This window comes from Simochromis diagramma, unplaced genomic scaffold, assembly GCF_900408965.1.
Source record: "Simochromis diagramma unplaced genomic scaffold, fSimDia1.1 OVJJ01000733.1, whole genome shotgun sequence".
Classification (NCBI taxonomy): Eukaryota; Metazoa; Chordata; class Actinopteri; order Cichliformes; family Cichlidae; genus Simochromis; species Simochromis diagramma.
Genome location: NW_024387501.1, coordinates 139,771 through 160,137, shown reverse-complemented (window position 1 = coordinate 160,137; position 20,367 = coordinate 139,771). Strand labels below are relative to the sequence as shown.

The window sequence follows — 20,367 nt, the reverse complement described above, 5'->3', positions numbered from 1 at the left end:
CCCACTGTTATCATCTCCAATGCCCTGTACCAACATAGAGCAGAGCAGCTATCTGAACGCTACCCCAACAGAGGTCGATTATCTTGTTAATCATTTCACCTCCTCACTACGTACGACTCTGGATACTGTAGCTCCTGTGAAAACTAAGGCCTCAAATCAGAAGTACCTGACTCCGTGGTATAATTCTCAAACACGTACCCTAAAGCAGATGACTCGTAATCTGGAGAGGAAATGGCGTGTCACAAATCTAGAGGATCATCATTTAGCCTGGAGAAATAGTTTGCTGCTTTATAAGAAAGCCCTCCGCAAAGCCAGAACATCCTACTATTCGTCACTGATTGAAGTAAATAAGAACAACCCTAGGTTTCTCTTCAGCACTGTAGCCAGGCTGACAAAAAGTCAGAGCTCTTTTGAGCCAACCATCCCTTTAAAGTTAACTAGTAATGACTTCATGAACTTCTTCACAAATAAAATTTTTATCATTAGAGAAAAAATTACCAGTAATCATCCCACAGATGTAATATTATCTACAGCTACTCTTAGTACTATTGATGTTAAGTTAGACTCTTTTTCTCCAATTGATCTTTCTGAGTTAACTTCAATAATTACTTCCTCCAAACCATCAACCTGTCTTTTAGACCCCATTCCTACAAAACTGCTCAAAGAAGTCCTGCCATTAATTAATTCTTCGATCTTAAATATGATCAACCTATCTCTAATGATCGGCTATGTAGCACAGGCCTTCAAGCTGGCTGTAGTTAAACCTTTACTCAAAAAGCCATCTCTAGACCCAGCAGTCTTAGCTAATTATAGGCCAATCTCCAACCTTCCTTTCATATCAAAAATCCTTGAAAGAGTAGTTGTCAAACAGCTAACAGATCATCTGCAGAGGAATGGTTTATTTGAAGAGTTTCAGTCAGGTTTCAGAGCTCATCACAGCACAGAAACAGCTTTAGTGAAGGTTACAAATGATCTTCTTATGGCCTCTGACAGTGGACTCATCTCTGTGCTTGTCCTGCTAGACCTCAGTGCAGCGTTCGATACTGTCGACCATAATATCCTATTAGAGCGATTAGAACATGCTGTAGGTATTACAGGTACTGCACTGCAGTGGTTTGTATCATATCTATCTAATAGACTCCAGTTTGTGCATGTAAATGGAGAGTCCTCTTCACACACTGAGGTTAATTATGGAGTTCCACAGGGTTCAGTGCTAGGACCAATTCTGTTTACATTATACATGCTTCCCTTAGGCAGTATCATTAGAAGACATAGCATACATTTTCACTGCTATGCAGATGACACCCAGCTCTATCTGTCCATGAAGCCAGATGACACACACCAATTAATTAAACTGCAGGAATGTCTTAAAGACATAAAGACCTGGATGGCCGCTAACTTTCTGCTTCTTAATTCAGATAAAACTGAGGTTATTGTACTCGGCCCTGAAAATCTTAGAATTATGGTATCTAACCAGATTCTTACTCTGGATGGCATTACCTTGGCCTCCAGTAACGCGGTGAGGAACCTTGGAGTCATTTTTGACCAGGACATGTCCTTCAACGCACATATTAAACAAATATGTAAGACTGCTTTCTTCCATTTGCGCAACATCTCTAAAATTAGAAATATCCTGTCTCAGAGTGACGCTGAAAAACTTGTTCATGCATTTATTACTTCCAGGCTGGACTACTGTAATTCATTATTATCAAGATGTCCAAAAAACTCGCTGAAAAGCCTTCAACTAATCCAAAATGCTGCAGCAAGAGTCCTGACAGGGACTAGAAAGAGAGAGCATATTTCTCCTGTTTTGGCTTCCCTTCATTGGCTTCCTGTTAAATCCAGAATTGAATTCAAAATCCTGCTCCTTACATACAAGGTCTTAAATAATCAGACCCCATCTTATCTTAATGACCTTGTAGTACCATATCACCCTATTAGAGCACTTCGCTCCCGCTCTGCAGGCCTACTTGTTGTTCCTAGAGTATTTAAAAGTAGAATGGGAGGCAGAGCCTTCAGTTTTCAGGCCCCTCTTCTGTGGAACCAGCTTCCAGTTTGGATTCGGGAGACAGACACTATCTCTACTTTTAAGATTAGGCTTAAAACTTTCCTTTTTGCTAAAGCATATAGTTAGGGCTGGACCAGGTGACCCTGAATCCTCCCTTAGTTATGCTGCAATAGACGTAGGCTGCCGGGGGATTCCCATGATGCATTGAGTTTTTCCTTTCCAGTCACCTTTCTCACTCACTATGTATTAATAGACCTCTCTGCATTGAATCATATCTGTTATTAACCTCTGTCTCTCTTCCACAGCATGTCTTTATCCTGTCTTCCTTCTCTCACCCCAACCGGTCGCAGCAGATGGCCGCCCCTCCCTGAGCCTGGTTCTGCCGGAGGTTTCTTCCTGTTAAAAGGGAGTTTTTCCTTCCCACTGTCGCCAAAGTGCTTGCTCATAGGGGGTCATATGATTGTTGGGTTTTTCTCTGTATCTATGAAGCGCCTTGAGGCGACTTTTGTTGTGATTTGGCGCTATATAAATAAAATTGAATTGAATTGAATTGAATTGAATGCATGTAAACCAACGCTGCTCTGGGGAGAGATTAGTCAATGCAGTAAATGGATTAGGAACCAGCACAGTTTTAGTTTTCAAAATTGCACTAATAGCCTGAAAATCATGAGCCGTACGGTATTTACCTGTGCCATGCTTTTCCACTGGCAAAATGGGCGTGTTCCATTGAGAAGTGGAAGGTTCCAAACCCCCACCTTTAACCAGCTCTTTTGTTCCTCCGCCAAGTGGACCAGGGCTGCTACCCCCTGCAGTCCAACATAAATATCCCTGGTAGAGACCTGCCATGCTTTTTCCTCCAGGAATTCATGGAACAGGTCTTCATACCACTCAGTATTTTCGCGATCATAAAAGAGTGTCACGTGGTATGGGTCAATGGGTGGAGCATACACCTCTAGGCCCATGACCCGCTCCAGGCGCACCCCTTCCATACCCCAGGGTGCCTCTCACACCCACCGAGCCACCACGACCTCTTGCCCTTCCTCTACCGGCCCACACATTACCTCCCCAACTGGCCATGGGTGCACTCTGCAAACCATCATAATGTGTCCAGGGATTCATTGGATAAATATTTGGGTTAAATTCAGGTATTTTTGGCTCAGGAGGGCAGTCTTGAGCTACCATCACCTTTGGTGAATCAGTTAATTTATTCTCTTTTTTCTTTTCACTTACCTTGTGTTTCGCTTCTCCCAAGTTAAGTTTAAGCAATAGTTCTTGAAGCTCCTCCAACTCCCCTTTCTTTTTATCCTTGATTTGCTTATATTTATCCAAATGATGCACCAAGTGTCTCTCCCAGCGATGTGCGTCTGCCCCTTCTAAATCAGGGTCATCTAAAAATTTTTCTCTTACCTGTTCTGGTACTCCCTCTAGCACTGCCTGTCTAAACCAAACCTGATGAAGGCCACGTGTGGAAGGGTTATAACCCGTGTTCTGCAACCACTTCTCTTTCACCTGTTCTACATAATCTCTAGAATTTTGATCAAGGTTCCACTCTAACTTAATAATGGCCGACGCATTCGGGGTTGGATATTGTTGGCGCACAGCATTCCCAATCTGCTCTCGCACTCTAAAAAAGGGTGTAGTGTCTGGTCTAGTGGTGACAGCTGCCAGCACCTGGATTTCCTCCAGTGCAGTAACTGTCATACACCGGCCAGCTTTTTTTTTTTTTTTTCGTGTTTGGCTCTCAGCGAAGGCGGTCGCACTTTTTCTCCTCTCCTCCTTTCCCTTATCTTCCCTGCTTAGCCTCTGTGTCCTTGTCTTGTCTCGTGTGCATTACTTTCCCTGGAACAGTCTCTCACTGTCGTTCTCTAAAACCTAAAAGAGAATTTGATAACGACTGTGTGATGACTATTCTTCCCATCCCATGCAAGGCCACCTGGATTGGCTGGAGGACTGTTTACTTAGCCTGATAGGGCGAAGGACACTGTCTCAGCTGAACTCTGGACACGCACACACATACACTTACACTGATAAGTACTCACTCATCCCCCCTCCCTTTCCAACGCCTTCAATGCTTTTGCCCACTGGGAACACGAGGCGGGTCCGGGCCCACGCTGGAGATGGCGCCGTTGCAGGATGGCTGCTGTGTTGCCTGGGATTACTCCTCATCCCCTACCCAACCCTGTGGCTTGTCATGTCTTTCACAATGTTGTGCTGTGGACATTCATGTGCTTTTTTGTGCAGAGGAGGTTTTTGTTTTTTTTTTTTGTTTCCTGTTCTCGTGCTGTCCTACCATGGAAGCACAGCATGAGTGGAGGTCTCTTCTTTTTTCCTCTTGTACCTTCCCGTTGTTGTGTACATTTCAGTGTTTTTCTGCAAGGCTACCGATCTCCGACTTGTAACCCCATGTGATGTCTCTGTTACAGTATGTGTGTAAGGTCGGGGGGGTCCCATTTCACTGCAGGGCAACCTGCTTGTGACAAATAAAGCTTTGATTGATTGATTGATTGATTGATTGATTGATTGATCTATGGCTCAAAAATCCCCCAAGGCGAGCTGTGTGCCGGATGTCACTTTATCAAGCTGTCTCAGCCAGCCCGCGCCTCCATCAATGATGGGTGGGAGCATCTGCGCCAGGGATGTAACATCCCCTACCCCATATGGTTTATATCTTCTCTCACCTCCTGCTGCAACCACTAGGGGCATTCCTAATGCAGAACTGGGGTGTCGCATGACTTCCCCCTGGGGTTTTTCTGCCGCTTTCATTTGACTTCTTCTCCACATCGGATGACCTCCAAGCTCTCCTCCACTGCGAAGCCATTGCTCCTCCATCTCCTCTTTCTGTCTTTGAGATCCAAACGCGGGCCATCCTCTTGAGTCATCTTCACCCCCTCCTGCACTCTGAATCACACTACACTCATCTATATCCTCTTCCAGAGTGCCCTGTATCCAACCATCCCAGGAGTCAACACCTCTTACCTTAGGTATTTACACCTTAAGATGCACCTTCTTCCTCACATCTGGACCTAAGATTCCACTCCCTTTAGCTTTTACCTTTTGCTTCTTAAATTTTTCCCAAAATTGTTCTTCATCGAACCGTTTACTCACCATGTCCACCAGTTTCTCTACCTCTTCGGGTAATAATTCCAGAGGAGTCCTAGCTGTTGCTCCGGCTGCACCAGACTGTTCTTCCTCTCCTTCCTCGTCCTCCCCATCTTTTTGTTCCAAGTTGGTCTGAGTATGACCAGCAGGTAGCGCTGTCTTTGTAGGTCCTATTACTATGTTTTGTTGCTGCGGCTTAGGGTGGTGCTGGTCCTCATAGTCACACTCCGCCTGCCCTCCAGTTAGGCGCAGCACCGTTCCCTCTTCATTCTCCATCCTGCCATCCTCAATACTCAATGTTGGATAATTACCACAATATGGTGGAGGACGTGCTGAAAAAGGAGGGGCTGTGGGGTGAGGGTGTGGAAGACCACCAGGTCTCAACTTACCTTCCTCTTCCACAGGTTCCCTCATCCAGTGCTCCAGTCCTTGGCAGCTGATTCCCCATACAGCCAGCCTGGCTCGTTTCTCCTCCTCCTCTTTTATTTGTTTCCTAACTCCCCTCTTCTCCAAAGTATGTGCTCCATCCAACTCTCTCCTGAGTTTCTCCTCCTTCTCCTCGGATGCCTTGGCCGCTTCCAATAAAACCTTTGCGAGAGAACATTGCATATCACCTTTTATTCCAGCTTGATCACATACACTCATTATTTCCTTCCCCATTTCCAGTATTTTATCATTCTTACCTGTCAGATGTCCGGTCATGGTGATCTTCAATGCTTCCCCTAATTTCTCTTTTTGCTTATCAACAGTTTTCCATTGCATTTCTCCCTCTGTTGGACTCCTCACTCCTTCTCTAATAATCTCCTCTTGTTCAGCCATTATTTTTAACTCACCTGGAATTCCGTTACTTACCACCAGATGTCGTCGTTTGTTTTCGTCGGGACCCTCCGAGCTCCTCCTTATTACTCCTCCTTCGTTTCACCTATGAGCCCACCCCTTAAGGCTGGCACTCACACACCTACTTCTCGCAGTCCAGTTTGCAACTCACTGCAGGACACTTCCTCCTCTGCTTATTCCGGACAACGCCCTAAACGGCACACAGAGCGGGTGCCGTCCGCTCTTGTTCACCTCACATATTATTCAAACTGCGCCACGGACTCAATACCGCGGTTTCTCTTCCCCTAAAAATAAAAAAAACAAATTCAACCCCCCAATTGACTTCACAGTTTGCAACAACTCGTGACACGGCTTCCTGCCGTGATTTCTACACACGACAAACACACACTTTTAGACACAAATTCTTTTTGTTACTTTAATTGACTCCCGTACTTCAGATGAGACACAGACTCTAACTGCGCTTTCACACACAAACTGCACAATCTACACACACTGCAGTCAGTGGGACGAGCCAAGCAGTCGTTCTCTCACTACCAAGCAACTTGCCCCCACTCTCATGCAGGTTATCAACCATGACTAGGATCCAACACCTAGCTTTAGTTATTTAGGGTGTCCCCGGTGCCCAGGTTACCAACCTGGCTCCTGTCCCACAGGTCCCAACGACACGTCTGAAGATGGGTTGAGTTGCCAAACTCTCAACACACCCACAGCCCTCAGCTGCGACAAGGCCTTAAACCCCGGTTTCTAACTAATAGTAACACACGTTTCCTGCTTTAACGCACGGGGACGGTTCACAACACCGCCACTTTTTTCCTAATAACTAAGACGGATCATCACACACCGCCGTGGATGAAACACCGATTCTATTAATCCGTAACAAACGTCTCCTGCTTTAACGCACTGAGATGTTCTTACGGGGCGCTAAACATCAACCTGAGTTCTTAGCAAAAGTCTCTTGCTTTAACGCACTGGGACGGACGCTAGCCGTCTCTTTTTCTACTGAGTGAATTTACACTGGGTGTGCTAAGTCTCCATTTTCCGGACTGTAAAATTAAAGATCTTTTGAGTTAGATCACTTTGAGCCGTGTCTCTTTTGGCCGTTGAAGAATACAAAGAATGGGATTTAATAGCACCAAGTAAAGTAAAATATTAAAAGTATACAAAAGGATTTTAAAAATGATACAGTATTTGATGGGGAGCCAGTGTAGATTGGCTAGGGCAGGGGTGAAGTGATTATACCTTCTGGAGCCAGTTAAGAGACGTGCTGCGGCAATTTGAACTAATTGTGTCCTTGGGCAAGACACTTTACCCTACCCTACTGGTGTTGGCCAGAGGGGCCGATGGCGCAATATGGCAGCGTCGCTTCTGTCAGTCTGCCCCAGGGCAGCTGTGGCTACAACTGTAGCTGCCTCCACCAGTGTGTGAATGTGACTTGTAAAGTGCTATATAAATGCCATCCATTATTATTAGTAGTAATGAAAGTGTGGATAAGCTTTTTAAAGGTCTTTATGTGGAATATAGGGCTTTGCCTTGGAAATTTGGCGTAGCTGGTAAAAACTCATTGTCACAACTGTGGAGACTTGCTTGAGGGAGCTATCCAGGACCACTCCAAGATTTCTAACGGTATAAGAGAGATGGCCTACATAGGACCCCAGTGTATCAGTTAGCTGGTTCAGGGGAATGTGACTATCAAAAACAATAATTTGTGTTTTGTTTTCACTTAGGATTAGAGAGTTCAATAGGGGAGCTACTGTTAACACGTGGGACTGATAGGATTTGACCTGCAGTGCTTCTCAGGTTTGCTTATTTTATCAGTGTTAGCAGGGAAGACACCTGGAAAGTTTTGAGGTATGTAGGACTGAGCAAGTCCCGTCAGCTCCATCTGAACTGTACATTATCTACTGGGTAAGACTCATAGTACATATAGGAGGGCCAGGAGCGATAAAACATATTAATTAAATATGCCATTAAATACAAGTTTCCTTTAATTTCTGAGGAATATTACAGTAGATCTGGATGAAACTTGGTCCAGAGGTACAGTAGGAGTCCCAGAGGAAGAATGTGTTGAAAGTTGGACATCAATTATTGAGGAAGATTTTTAATGAATTTTTGAAATTGACACAATTCTATTGTGTTGACTGTATTGCATTGAATACACGTTTCCTCTAATTTCTGAGAAATATTACAGTAGATCTGGATGAAACCTGGTCCAGAGGTACAGTAGGTGTCAACTATTAAGGAAGATTTTTAATGATTTTTTTGAAAATACAAAAAATACAATAAAAGTGTATTGACTGTATTGCATTGAATATAAATGTCCTTTAATTTCTGAGGAATATTACAGTAAATCTGGATGAAACTTGGCACAGAGGTACAGTAGGTGTCCAAGAGTAAGTCTCTTTTGGAAGTTGGACCTCAACTATTAAGGAAGATTTTTAATGTTTGTTTTTAAATTGACATAATTGAAGTGTATTGACTGTATTGCATTGAATATAAATGCCCTTTAATTTCTGAGGAATATTACAGTAGATCTGCATGAAACGTGGTCCCAGAGGTACAGTAGGTGTTCCAGAGGGGGAATGTGTTGAAAGTTGGGCCTCAACTATTAAGGATGATTTTAAATGAAATTTTGAAAATGACATAATTATACTGTATTGAATTGATTATAAATGTTCTTTAATTTTTGAAGAATATCACAGTAGATCTGGATGAAACGTGGCCCAGAGGTACAGTAGGTGTTCCAGAGGAGGATTGTGTTGAAATCTGGACATCAACTATCAAGAATGATTTTTAATGAATTTTTCAATATGCAACCAGACTGTCCCGATGGCTGTATTGGGCTATCCCATTGCAATTTGTGTGGGCGCGTGCGTGTGTGATTGTTCGCATGAGCGCACGTGTGCGTGGGTCTAGGCTTTCGATCGGGAAATAACGAGAAAAGGCGCTACCGTAAATATTGGTGTAGAAGCGCAAGAAAATTCATGCGGCGGATAAGAAGCGGCTGGCTTGACCATGGCTCACAAATGACGGCTCACTTGACCGCGGTCATTAATTCCCTCTGACGTTTGCTGTTTTGCTTCCACCACGATAAAAATCAAATTTCATGCACAGCTCATTGTGTGTACTTCAAGAACAGTTTCCCATCTCAAATCTCTGTTTTCTGCATTATTCATTCACTCATTATTACCCACCAGTCTACCATTGTTTACAGCACTGTCGGCTGCTGTGTTTGTTTTTTTTTTCTTACTTAAATGTCCTTGGACAAGAAAGCCTAATTTCTGCTGTTCAATACTGAAGAAATTTAAACTTTTTAAGATTATGCAAAATTGCAGAATATTTTTAAGGTTATCTGCTTTAAAAAGCCAGGCCAGGAAAAGCTCCTTCATGTTTTTCTGTGTTTTATTCTCAGTTACTTTGACACAAAGGCATCTGCTGTGATGTTACACCTATGATAAAGTCTCACAGTATCAGTACTGATAAATGATCAGAAATATAAATTTCTGACTATCTCAGGCAAAATTTAATCGAATTGGGACCTTGTGAATTGGAATCGAATGGATTATAGAAATCAGTGATGATACCCAGCCCTAGTGAGCAGCTAGGCCCGACAGAGTGGATGCAGCTGTGGGTAAAAAGAAAAGATGAAAAGAACTGTTGATACAATTTTTGTTAAGGCCTGATTCGTAGACAGTGCTCTGACACGGAGCCATCAGTCTCTGAACACTGAAAAATCACAGTGTATCCAGAAAACACATTATATGCTGTGATAAATGCACTGCCCAAGAGTCCCCTCTCGCCACTGCCTTTCAGCGGCAGGCAGCCGCAAACAGGTTGTCAGAGGAGGCCAATGTGATGATTAAGTTTAACATTGTCTACAATGTTGCCAAAGAGTGCCAAAGCACTTTAAGCACAAGCACTTTTTCAGTAACTTATCTTTTTTGTAGAAATGTGCTCCAAATAAATAACTCTTTGTTGACAAGTTTGTTAATTAATCATTTACAAATGAATATTGTCTATATAGACCGCAATTTTCCCCCAAAAAAGTGCACATGTAAAACTGCGGTGTTGAGCGTTGTGGTTGAAAATTTGGGTGCGCCTAAATTTTGTGCTGGTGCACCTAAGAAAAAAAGGCGCACCACTGTAACCGTGGCAAAAAGTTAGTCTAGAGCCTTACATAAGCATAATATATTTATAACAACCAATCATTTTTATCTCTAAATAGTCAAATCCATATCATACAAACAAATAAATTAGTTGAATATGTCAACACTTGATGACAGTATGCATTCTATTGCTCACTATCACAATTATTATGTAAATAAAGATATCGCGGTAGCCCGTCGTGTTTCCTTATAAACCTATGCTATTTTTTTTCTTTCAAGAACAATGCAGCAATTTTATTTATTTAGAGAAGACTTTCAGAGCATGTCACAAATAATTGCAAGTGCATTACAATGGATTGACAAATATTGATATCAAGAATATAGTACAGAAAGAAACATCGTATGGCTCCCACAGGACCCGGGATGATTAATCAAAGATTATATGAAGAGATTAAATACTGAGAGAGGCTGGATATACAGCAGAAACTGACATCATGGCATTCTGATATTATATAATAGTACCTGCAACAAAAAAGTACTGCGCCGCGTAAAATTTTAAAATGTTGTCAAGCTGCTCAAGTACCTCCAATAAGTATATACAATATATAATTGATGTAATTATTTTTCTGTAGATTCTATCTATCTATCTATCTATCTATCTATCTATCTATCTATCTATCTATCTATATTTGGATCTGGAGCACTTGGTTTTACTTGCTTTTGCTTTTAACTTATTTTGCAATTTTAAGTTTTTAGAGGCTAAGGAACCAAAACAAATATTTTGATGTATTTGAGGCCACAGGCTAACTGGCTGCCAACAATAGAAAAGAGGAAGATTACTTCTTCTTTTCTATTGCAGTTTATATATAATATAATATATATTTGCAATTTGAAATATGGAAATATTATTTTATTTATTTGGCTTGACTTGAAGGGCTTATTTCAGTCACAGCATGCTGGCATCACTGGAGCCAGACTTGACTATTTGAAATGTAACAATAAGTTTAACAGATTTTCTAAACCATGGGTAGAAAAAGGCATAGATGATAGGGTTGAGACAGGAATTAAAATAAAACAAACATAAAAAAAAGGTAACGGATAAAATATCAAGCAGTGTGTCCTGGCCTGAGAGTATTACACTGTAATATGGGAATAGGCATATCAGAAATGCAACAATAACAATGCCAAGAGTCCTAGCTGCTTTCAGTTCAGATTTTTTTGGACTTACTTTCCCCCTCTGTGTGACAGCTGCAACATGAGGTTGCATGGCCCGAATCTGAAACACGGCCACGGCAAATACTCTTACATACAAAATTACGATGACAGTAATGGGAAGGAGGATTGTCAAAATAAGATCGGTAACTTGTATTGCAAAGTCAACATAAATCACACACTCTCCAAAGCAGGAATTAAATCGACCTGGTTTATCCAGGTTATCCTTCAAGAGCACACCGACTACTAGGAGCGAGCAAATCCAACACATTAAGACACAGGTCTGAACTCTTTTTGGAGTGACTTTGGTGGGATAATGAAGAGGATCACAAATGGCCACATAACGGTCAACTGAAATGAGCACCATGGTTCCTACTGAGGCAGAAGTAACAACTATGTCGAAAACATAATACAAGACACACATGAGGTCACCAAGATACCAACAACCATCTATGAGCATACTTTGAAAGCACATATTGAGACCCACAAAGAAATCAGAGACTGCCAGGGAGAGGAGGAGGTGGTTTGTAGGAGTGTGGAGCTGCCTGGAGAGATAAGAGATAGAAAAATATATATTATTTGTAGCATCAATTATTCCAGCCGATCATCCACATCAAAACATTGTCAAAAAGCTGTTCTGTTTAACTTATTTTATGTCAGTCATTTTCTCCTGTACAACTGCTAGACTTATAAATGTATTAAGTATCTACTTGAAGTGGGAGATGGAGATGATGACCAGCAGGTTTAGAGCCACAGTAAGAAGAGAAATGATGCTTAGAATTACATAAATAAGCACTGAGTCCGAGGGAGAATGCTTTACTCTACTGCAGGAGGAGTTGAGATTTGGAAAGCAGAGTTCAGTTTCTGCCATCATCAGTTAGAAGTGCTTATGAGCCCCTGACACCTTTCTAACAAACTCAAATTTTATAACTTTGTCCCTCTTCTAAGATTCTTTCTTACTTGATGATTAAAGTCCCTCCTCTTTTGAGGAACATGAAACAACTGAAAACAGTGGGTGAACACCCAGGAACCCTGGCACGCTGCTTCACAGCGACAGTGTTCCTGGTTCGTATCTCTTCAATGACACTTAAATACAGGTCCTCTGAGAGAGTTTGCATGCTCTCCTTTTGCTTGTGTCCATTTCCACTTGGTATTTCTTTAGTTCCGAGACATTACTCTGGTCCCCTCCCTGACTAAAACTGTTACACTCTAGTGTGACCTGTGGGAGGTGCTGTTGTAATAGGAACTGAGCCAGTCATACAGTCAGTTCACAAGGCTTAATGCTAATACAAAATCTTTCTATACAGTAGCACCAATCAAACAATTTACAATTTAATAAACAATAAACAAAGATCTACTTTATTAGATACATTAAAAACTAGAAAATTTTACGATAGTATGAAGAAGACAGGATAAGCACTGCAGGGAATATATTAATGCCCAACACCATGTGTCACATTGGACAATTTTCTTGTGTATATTTTTGCTCGTTTAGATTCAAGTGTAGATCACTGTGCGTTCAATGCCCATCACCACTCAAGCTCACCACGGTACATGCAAAAAGCAATGAGAAAAATCTAAATTTCCATGCAGCGCGTTCACTGTCTGCAATGATAAGAAGTGATTAAACCACTCTAAAACACAATCAATGCATTAATTGGTGCTTTCTAATACAATAAAATAGCAATAAATAAACAAAATAAGCAACCACAAAAATAAGAACAGTCCTCAGCTCTTTGCTGTCAAGTTAAACCAGTTTTAAAACAAATTACAATGGCCATAGGCGTATAAGGACCTCAGCCCAGCAGTCAGAAATCCACCCCAGCAAAGTAGCAGCTTGGCCATCTGTCTCTAGGTTAGGGTCACATCTTAATAAGTATTGGCAAGAGTGGGCAGAGTCCACTACAAGTTTCCCTACAGGCATGAAACAGTCTTTTTTCCTAAAGGGGTAAAAATAACTTTAAACATTGACGTCAAAGGAGCTTGCAAAGAAAACTTTACCAAAACTTGAGCAGAACGTTTTCTGTGACCTACATCTCCAATAGAAGGCTATGCCACCCACATTAAGCTGTCTTAGAAAAGTTAAAAGGCCAAATCGTACAGCTTAGACCAGGCATTCACACAGCTCCAGATTCACACAAAAGATCAACTAATTACCTGCACCTGTGCATATGAAAGGGGAAAACCCAGCCCTATATACCAGGGCCGGTTCCCAGACTCAGGTCTCACCTGTCACACTACGAAGAGTCCTGATGTTTCTGTCAGAGTTGATTCTTTGAAAACTGTAATTTGTGCAAAGTCACATGGCCATTGCTTGTATGTGCGCTGATAAAAATAATTTTTCATATTAGGATGTAGCCTTTGCATGTAATGAGCAGTCTCGTTGCTGTAATTTTTCCATTGCACACAAGAAACCACAAGTTCCTGTTTTAATAAGTTTAGCAGGACTGCTCACTTCTGCTTTTGTACATGTTGGTTTGTTAACAGGTCATGCCCTAAAATGGAGTGACTTGAGATGTTGTTGAAGGATCACGCCATAAATGGTGTCAGGAAATCACAAACACACTCTTGCTTGCTCAGGTATGCTTGCCTTAACTGTCACGTGGTTAACTGAATGTATGACTGCATTTCATCAAGGCCTTACAACTTTGAGACCCCGGCCCAACTTCCCTTGCCGGCAAGTAAAACTGATCGAGCTCTGAGTGTCTTGCTTGGTTCACAGTGACAGGTCTCTGAGACAGCAAGGTCTGTGAGTTTAGACCTAACATTAATTTGGTCCTTCGAGACGGATCCAAAAATATCACCGCTCATTGAGGAGAGGCAGGACACACCGAAGTCTGTCGACAGCCTGAACGTCTGGGATGCCAGAAAAAAGCCCTGGGATGTGAATTTTTGGACAGGCTGGTGGAGGACTTTTTTCCACTCAATAAAAGTTAATGTGAGAGTTTTCAATGGATAGGGGCAAATGCAATCTCATGGCAGGATGCTGTAAACGGACCAAACGTCAGTCAGGAGAACAACCGAGAAAATCCATCCACAATACGAGGTTAGTCATTAATATACTGCTGTATGGGCTGTAAGGGTTTAAAAACTGAGCTTTAAAATGATTAGAGGTAATGAAAACCAAGAGAAGCCGACAGTGATCACTGACTGTTTTTAGGGGCTTGTTGAAATTAAATAGAACAAGATACAAAGCATTAAAACATGTTAAAAACACATACAACAGCCTATGCTGACTACTTTGGGCCCGGAAGCAGGATTTATCACGTCATCACTTAAAGACTGGATAAAGAATGATTAATAAGGGCGATAAGACACACCCTTGAGGAGAACCTGTGGAGGAGAACACTGGGTCAGACAGAACCCCATTTAATCTAGAATCCAGCCCACCAGGTTTTTCTTGATTTCAAACTGTTCTAAAAGTATTTTAATTAAAATATGGGGTTGTATTGCAGTAAAAGCAGAAGAAAAATTGATGAAAAGAAGTCTTGCAAAAGTCCCTTTACTCTCTACATCAGGGGTCTGCAACCCTGGGCATGCATGCCACAGCTGGCACGCGAAGGGTTAACTGATGGCATAACACGCAGTGAATTAATCTGAGAATGTGCATTAACCAATAAATGCGGTGCACATCGCAAATTAGCTCGCATAGACACATTAGTTGTGCCACTTCTTAATGATGGTATCTTAGCTAACAACCCCAACAACCACATTCAGCTTGTAATTGGCTAAAAACAACTTAGCCTACCCTACCTTAGCCCAGAGGGACGTTGCTAGCTGGCATTGTTTTCAAGCGATATTGAAATTTCCACATTCCGACACTTCAAATGCTTCAGGAGCTGTCCGCTCAGCGCAGCATCAGCACCACGGAAATACACGGATACATCTGTAGACTCAAGACTGATCAAACCAGAAAGCTTTAATGAGCAGCTGGATTTGTCTCACATTAACCATCTGGACACAGAGGACATCGAAATGCAGCTGATTGAACTGGAAAGTTCGACTCTGGGGTTGGAGAACTACGAACGCAGCTGGAATCCATAGCTGTGCATGTTCATGGAGCTTGCATTTTCACCTGCTGGACATCACTACCTGACTAGTTTAACTGTCTTCAGAACAATACAGAGGCCTTATTGACAGTACTTGGCTCTACATGTCTGTGTGAGCAGATTTTCTCTCACATGAGTGTCCTCAGGTAGCCGTCTGAATGCTGGACACTCGGAGACCTGTGTCTCTGAGTGGGAGCCCAGAGATCACATTAACATGTGTATCCCTGTAATACCAAACATGCCATATTGGCACAGTTTATTTTTCTTATCATTGTTGTGAGGAGACCATAAATAGCATTTGTATTTTCTGCTTCACAGTTCATTTGCTGTTATGGAGTTTTTGTTATGGATAAAAAAGTCTTTTTTTGTTTCAAAATAGCTGATAACTATTCGCTGATAGCTGCCAACATCTGCGAACAAATATAATTATATAAAGTTGTTCTATATAGTGTGTAACTGTTAATATAGAGCGTTATTAAATCAAATTTAGTAGAGTCAAAAGCGCCTCCTCCACTCCTCTATTGGGTCTATATGCAAATTGCATTGGATCTAGCTGATGTTCAGTCTCTTCCATAATCAAACTTCTGGTGATTTTCTGAAGACTTTCATCACAACTGAGGTGAGGGCAACAGGCCTGAAGTCACTTAGAACTTTTGGACGACTAGATTTAGGGACAGGAACCACAACTGCTTCTTTCCAAAGAGAGGGCACATGTTGTGTTTGCAAGGATTTATAAAAAATAACCTGAAATATAGGACTGAGTTCTTTAGCACAAGATTTAATTAGGCGGCCACTAATGTAATCAGGACCCTGGCTTTTGTTCACATTAAATATATGAAAGGACATGAGTTCAATGATAAAGTGCTGAGTATCTCTCAGTTTCTGTTTCAGTTCCAAAATATCCTTGCTAAAATCAGAGGAACTAAAATGACTATAAAACATATTCAAAGTGCAAAATCTGTGTCTGAATTAAAGCCATCTAAAATGATCTGACTGCTGCTCTGGGGATTTTGAAACCCTGCTGTGGTTTTCATACAAGTCCAGGCAGACCCCAAATTTTTTGCAGCAAATTTGCTTTCTAGAAGGTTTTTGTTAAAAGTCCACTTGTTTACTGTAACTGTTTTAGACTACGTTACCCATGATGCACCTTGGTATCTGTACTTCCGGTTGGGAACGTGTTCAGCGCAGTTCTGCACAGATGAGAGGTGTGCCGGAGGAGTAATGTATTTACTTGCATTCCTGTGTGAGTTAATACTGTGTGCGTGCTTACCATGTGAGTATTGTAAGATGAGAGTGATGCTCGTTTGACTTTATCTGTGTAATTTGCTACGTGAGAAGCTAGTCCCATTCCTATCGCTAAGATGCGTTTTTTTGGCCTACTACAGGCAGCCTTGTGTTCAGCCCATATTTCATTTCATATACGACTTACTGTCAAGCATCGTGGTTGTAGGTGGATGTAACTATTTACTATGTTTATTCTCTGAATCGTTGTAATCTGCAGAGGTCTGGTTTGCCAATGTAAATACGAGCCAGAAATTCATTTGTGGTCTTAGGGTGCCATCTAGTGGCCATGAGGTTATGGCAGATTGTATAACATTACACCGGAAACCCACAGTACTGTATAAGGGGTACACTGCTATCCATAGTGGTTAATACAAATGTTTGTTCTTTCTGTTTACAGATGACCACACACACCCATATACACACTCACACTCCCTTTACCTGCATGTGAATACTGTAATGCAATCGCCTCCCTACCAACGCTGTACATCCTGTTGATGTCATCTGCCACCTCCTTATTAAAGTTATTTGAACTACATCACTGTGGAGTACCATTCCTTCTGACCGAGGACGACTCAGTTGAAGCGTGATCGGCAATCAGTGCAAACATATATTACAGTTTTTGTAGCTCTGTTTTGCTTTCAAGATCTCGACTTTCAGGTCTTTGGTGGCTGTCTGAAAGTCAGTAACAGCCCCCTCTTTAAAAGCCTGTCTCTTTTTCCGTAAACAGGATTTGACGCTTTTGATGACCAACGGCTTATTGTTAGAGTACACTTTAATAAGCTTACGGGGTATAATCATGTCTTTACAAGATAAGATATTAACAGTATCACATAAATAGCTTTGAAAGCTAAAAATTACAATACAGAAGCTCAATAAATCCAGACTGAATGTAGGTTTTGTGGTATGAGATTATAAAGATAAAAAAAAACAGTCCTTGAGGCAACAGAGCTAAAACAGATGTTAACACATTTTAGAGGATGCTGCAGTTGCATGTCTAGTAAGTGGTCAGTATCTGTTTATTATCCATAGCCAGCATCATATCATCACATCATATTAGCCACAGTCATTTAGATTGTTGCTGTGTCTCACCAACATGGGCATCAATACAAAAGGTAAGTCTCATAAAGACAAGGTTTGATGTGTAATAATAGTCAAAAACTCCCATATACACACTCCTAAACCTTGTGGAAAGCCTTCCCATAGCGGTGAAGTTTATATACCTGGACCAACAACATATTTAACCTTATGGATTAAGAAAAAGCTGTCACTCAAGTTCATATGTGTGTAAAATTGATAGTGAGCACAGACTGATGTAGAAGCCACATTTTAACCTTAAAATACTACAAAGTGACTTCATTTCCCCAAGGAAACACAGTGAGAGATGGAGGGATGCTGTTGAGCTCCAGGGAATGTTTGTTTTTTATGTTCTTATGTTATGGAAACTGATATTAAGGTCAACAATTCGCATGTGTGAATTTCACTGGTAGAATAAGAATGACTATTCATATATGTATTTATTTACTAAGACCAACATTTTTTGTCTCATCTGTAGGCTGCAGATAAATTAGAGTACCATGTACAATTCTCAGAAATTGTTTGTGCATTCCAATTTAATTTTGATGGATTTACAATCATTTAAATTATGGACAAAACACAGAATTGTGTCATTGTGGACCAGAGGACTAGTACATTAATAATGGAAACAATGTAAACAAATTCATTTTATCAGACTTCTGGAATTGTACTTAGTGTAAATTAATCATAATTTATCTTTTTTCACCGTGTCAGTGATAACATCAATTTTCCCTATAGTATACTGGCCTCACTGGAGCCATGCCTAAATATCTTAAATGTCACAATAAGCTTAATAGATTTCAGAAACCAGGGGTAGCAAAAAGTGTAGATTAATGGGTTCAGACAAGAGTTAAAATAGAACAGCAAGCGCTCAAAAGGTACAGATCTAATATCAAAGAAACTATTCTGGCCTACCATTGAGGAACAGAAAAATGGGAAAAGACATATCAGAAAGGCAATAACAAGTACACCGAGAGTCCTGGCAGCTTTCAGCTCAGATTTCTTAGCATGCACCGTCTCTGACCCCTGGAGTCTGAGAGCAGTGATATGAGAGCGCATTGCCCGAGCCTGAGACACAGCCACCACAAATACTCTTAGATACAGAACTATGATGACAATCACAGGGCCGACAAAGGTCAAAACAAAGTCAACAATTCCCACAAAGTAGTCAATGACAACTACACAATCACCAGAACAAGAATTATACCTCCCTGGCTGCTTGAAATTATCCTTCATGATAAGACTGTTATACAGAATTGAACAAGCCCAGCAAGTACAAATAGAGACTGAGACTCTTTTTATAGTAATTTTGGTGGGATAATGCAGAGGGTCACAAATGGCTACATAGCGGTCAGCTGATATGAGTACCATAGTTCCTACTGAAGCAGAAGTAACAATGTAATCTAAACTGCTATACAGAGCACACATGTGGTCACCAAGAAACCAGCAGCCATCTAGGAGGCTAATCTGACAAGCCATGATGAGGCCCACGAAGAAATCTGAGACGGCCAGAGAGAGGAGGAGGAGGTTGGTTGGGGTGTGCAGCTGCCTGGATTAAAATAAAGCATTACATTGGTAATAGCATCTCTAGTATAACAGTTAAAACATTAAAACTATGAGGAAAAGACAAAAGCATCATATAAAAAGAAACTTCACAAGCAAAAATGATTTTTTATCACTAAAAAGAGCCACTAATTTAAATATGTCAGTACTTGAAGTGAGCGATGGAGATGATCACAAGCAGGTTCAATACTGCAGTAAGCAGAGAGATAGATGATAGCAGGGTGTAAATAAACACAGCCTCAATTTGTGGGCGCTTTTGCCGCACACAAGAGGAGTTGAATAGTTGTGGAAAGCAGAGTTCAGTTTCTTCCATTGTTAGAGAAAGACAGCAGTGGCTGTTCAGCACAAACAGCTTTGTGACTGAGCCCCTTTTTTGTATCACCACCCTTCCTCCCACAATTGCCTTCTGACGTAACTCATTCTCTGATACTTTTTCCCCTCTGCGAATAAGTCAAAATGTGATGTTAATAATATAAAGTACAAGAAAACCAAGACAAGTGAGGCTCTTGAGCACAAACAGCTTCGTGACCGAGCCCCTTTTTTCTCCTGTGCTTCACACTAATGTCCGTCCTCCTATTTTTCCCATCTGTCCTCATTCATTTTTGGATGTCGTGATTGCATAACATGGAAATGCTTAGTTTGAAACTGGATCAAAAATGGCATTTTAATCGATTCATAAACCTTACCTGTCAAGGAAAACCTTGAGAAACACAAAAAGAGCCCAAGGTCTTAAGCTGGAACATTCCTCAGAAAAGCACCAGACTTCAGCAAATAGAACAGGATAGATCTGCTATCAATATCCTGGTGCTAGACACCACATGAATCCCAATGGTCACGTGTCACTGAATGTCAGATCACAGCTACTTTGGAGGACCTTCATGATAATTAGTCAGGGTGTGCGGCTGGAATTTTCTATCAGGCTCCTAAGTGTGCAGTGGAGGATGAGAGGAAACTGCAGCGGGTGGTGAGGGCAGCGGAGCGGGCAATCTGCACTTCACCAATCCCCCTCAGAGACATCTATACTGGCAGACTTCAGCAGAAAGCCAGTATCATCATCAAAGACCCCTCGCACCCTGGACACTCACCCCCCCCCCTTCCCTCTGGTAAACGCTCCATCAGGTTGAAGACAAACAGACTC

The 20,367-nt window shown here is 41.5% G+C and overlaps 2 protein-coding genes and 1 long non-coding RNA gene across 3 annotated transcripts; 1 reads left to right on the top strand and 2 right to left on the bottom strand.

Annotated features, from left to right (window-relative positions):
* Positions 1–10,692: 10,692 nt before the first annotated feature.
* Positions 10,693–12,870, bottom strand: LOC120725689 (trace amine-associated receptor 13c-like). The gene is made up of 2 exons (XM_040018666.1): positions 11,970–12,870; positions 10,693–11,804 (listed from the first exon to the last, which is right to left on the bottom strand). Exons 1-2 carry the CDS (start codon positions 12,131–12,133, stop codon positions 10,994–10,996), a joined length of 975 nt encoding a protein of 324 aa, XP_039874600.1. The 5' UTR covers positions 12,134–12,870; the 3' UTR covers positions 10,693–10,993.
* A 3,423-nt stretch (positions 12,871–16,293) lies between these two features.
* Positions 16,294–17,127, top strand: LOC120725688. Its single transcript, XR_005694181.1, has 2 exons — positions 16,294–16,581; positions 16,990–17,127. It is a non-coding gene; the product is annotated as an uncharacterized LOC120725688 (long non-coding RNA).
* Positions 17,128–17,406: 279 nt separating this feature from the next.
* Positions 17,407–20,308, bottom strand: LOC120725687 (trace amine-associated receptor 13c-like). Its single transcript, XM_040018664.1, has 2 exons — positions 19,379–20,308; positions 17,407–19,215 (listed from the first exon to the last, which is right to left on the bottom strand). Exons 1-2 carry the CDS (start codon positions 19,540–19,542, stop codon positions 18,399–18,401), a joined length of 981 nt encoding a protein of 326 aa, XP_039874598.1. The 5' UTR covers positions 19,543–20,308; the 3' UTR covers positions 17,407–18,398.
* Positions 20,309–20,367: the final 59 nt, after the last annotated feature.

What these genes read in the sequence shown, in the direction of transcription:
- LOC120725689 (XM_040018666.1), bottom strand. Translation starts at nt 12,133, where the DNA reads ATGATGGCAGAAACTGAACTCTGCTTTCCAAATCTCAACTCCTCCTGC. An exon ending in ATCTCCATCTCCCACTTCAA is followed by an intron (nt 11,805 to 11,969) that starts GTAGATACTTAA and finishes TTATCTCTCCAG; the next exon opens with GCAGCTCCACACTCCTACAA.
- LOC120725687 (XM_040018664.1), bottom strand. Translation starts at nt 19,542, where the DNA reads ATGGAAGAAACTGAACTCTGCTTTCCACAACTATTCAACTCCTCTTGT. An exon ending in ATCTCCATCGCTCACTTCAA is followed by an intron (nt 19,216 to 19,378) that starts GTACTGACATAT and finishes ATTTTAATCCAG; the next exon opens with GCAGCTGCACACCCCAACCA.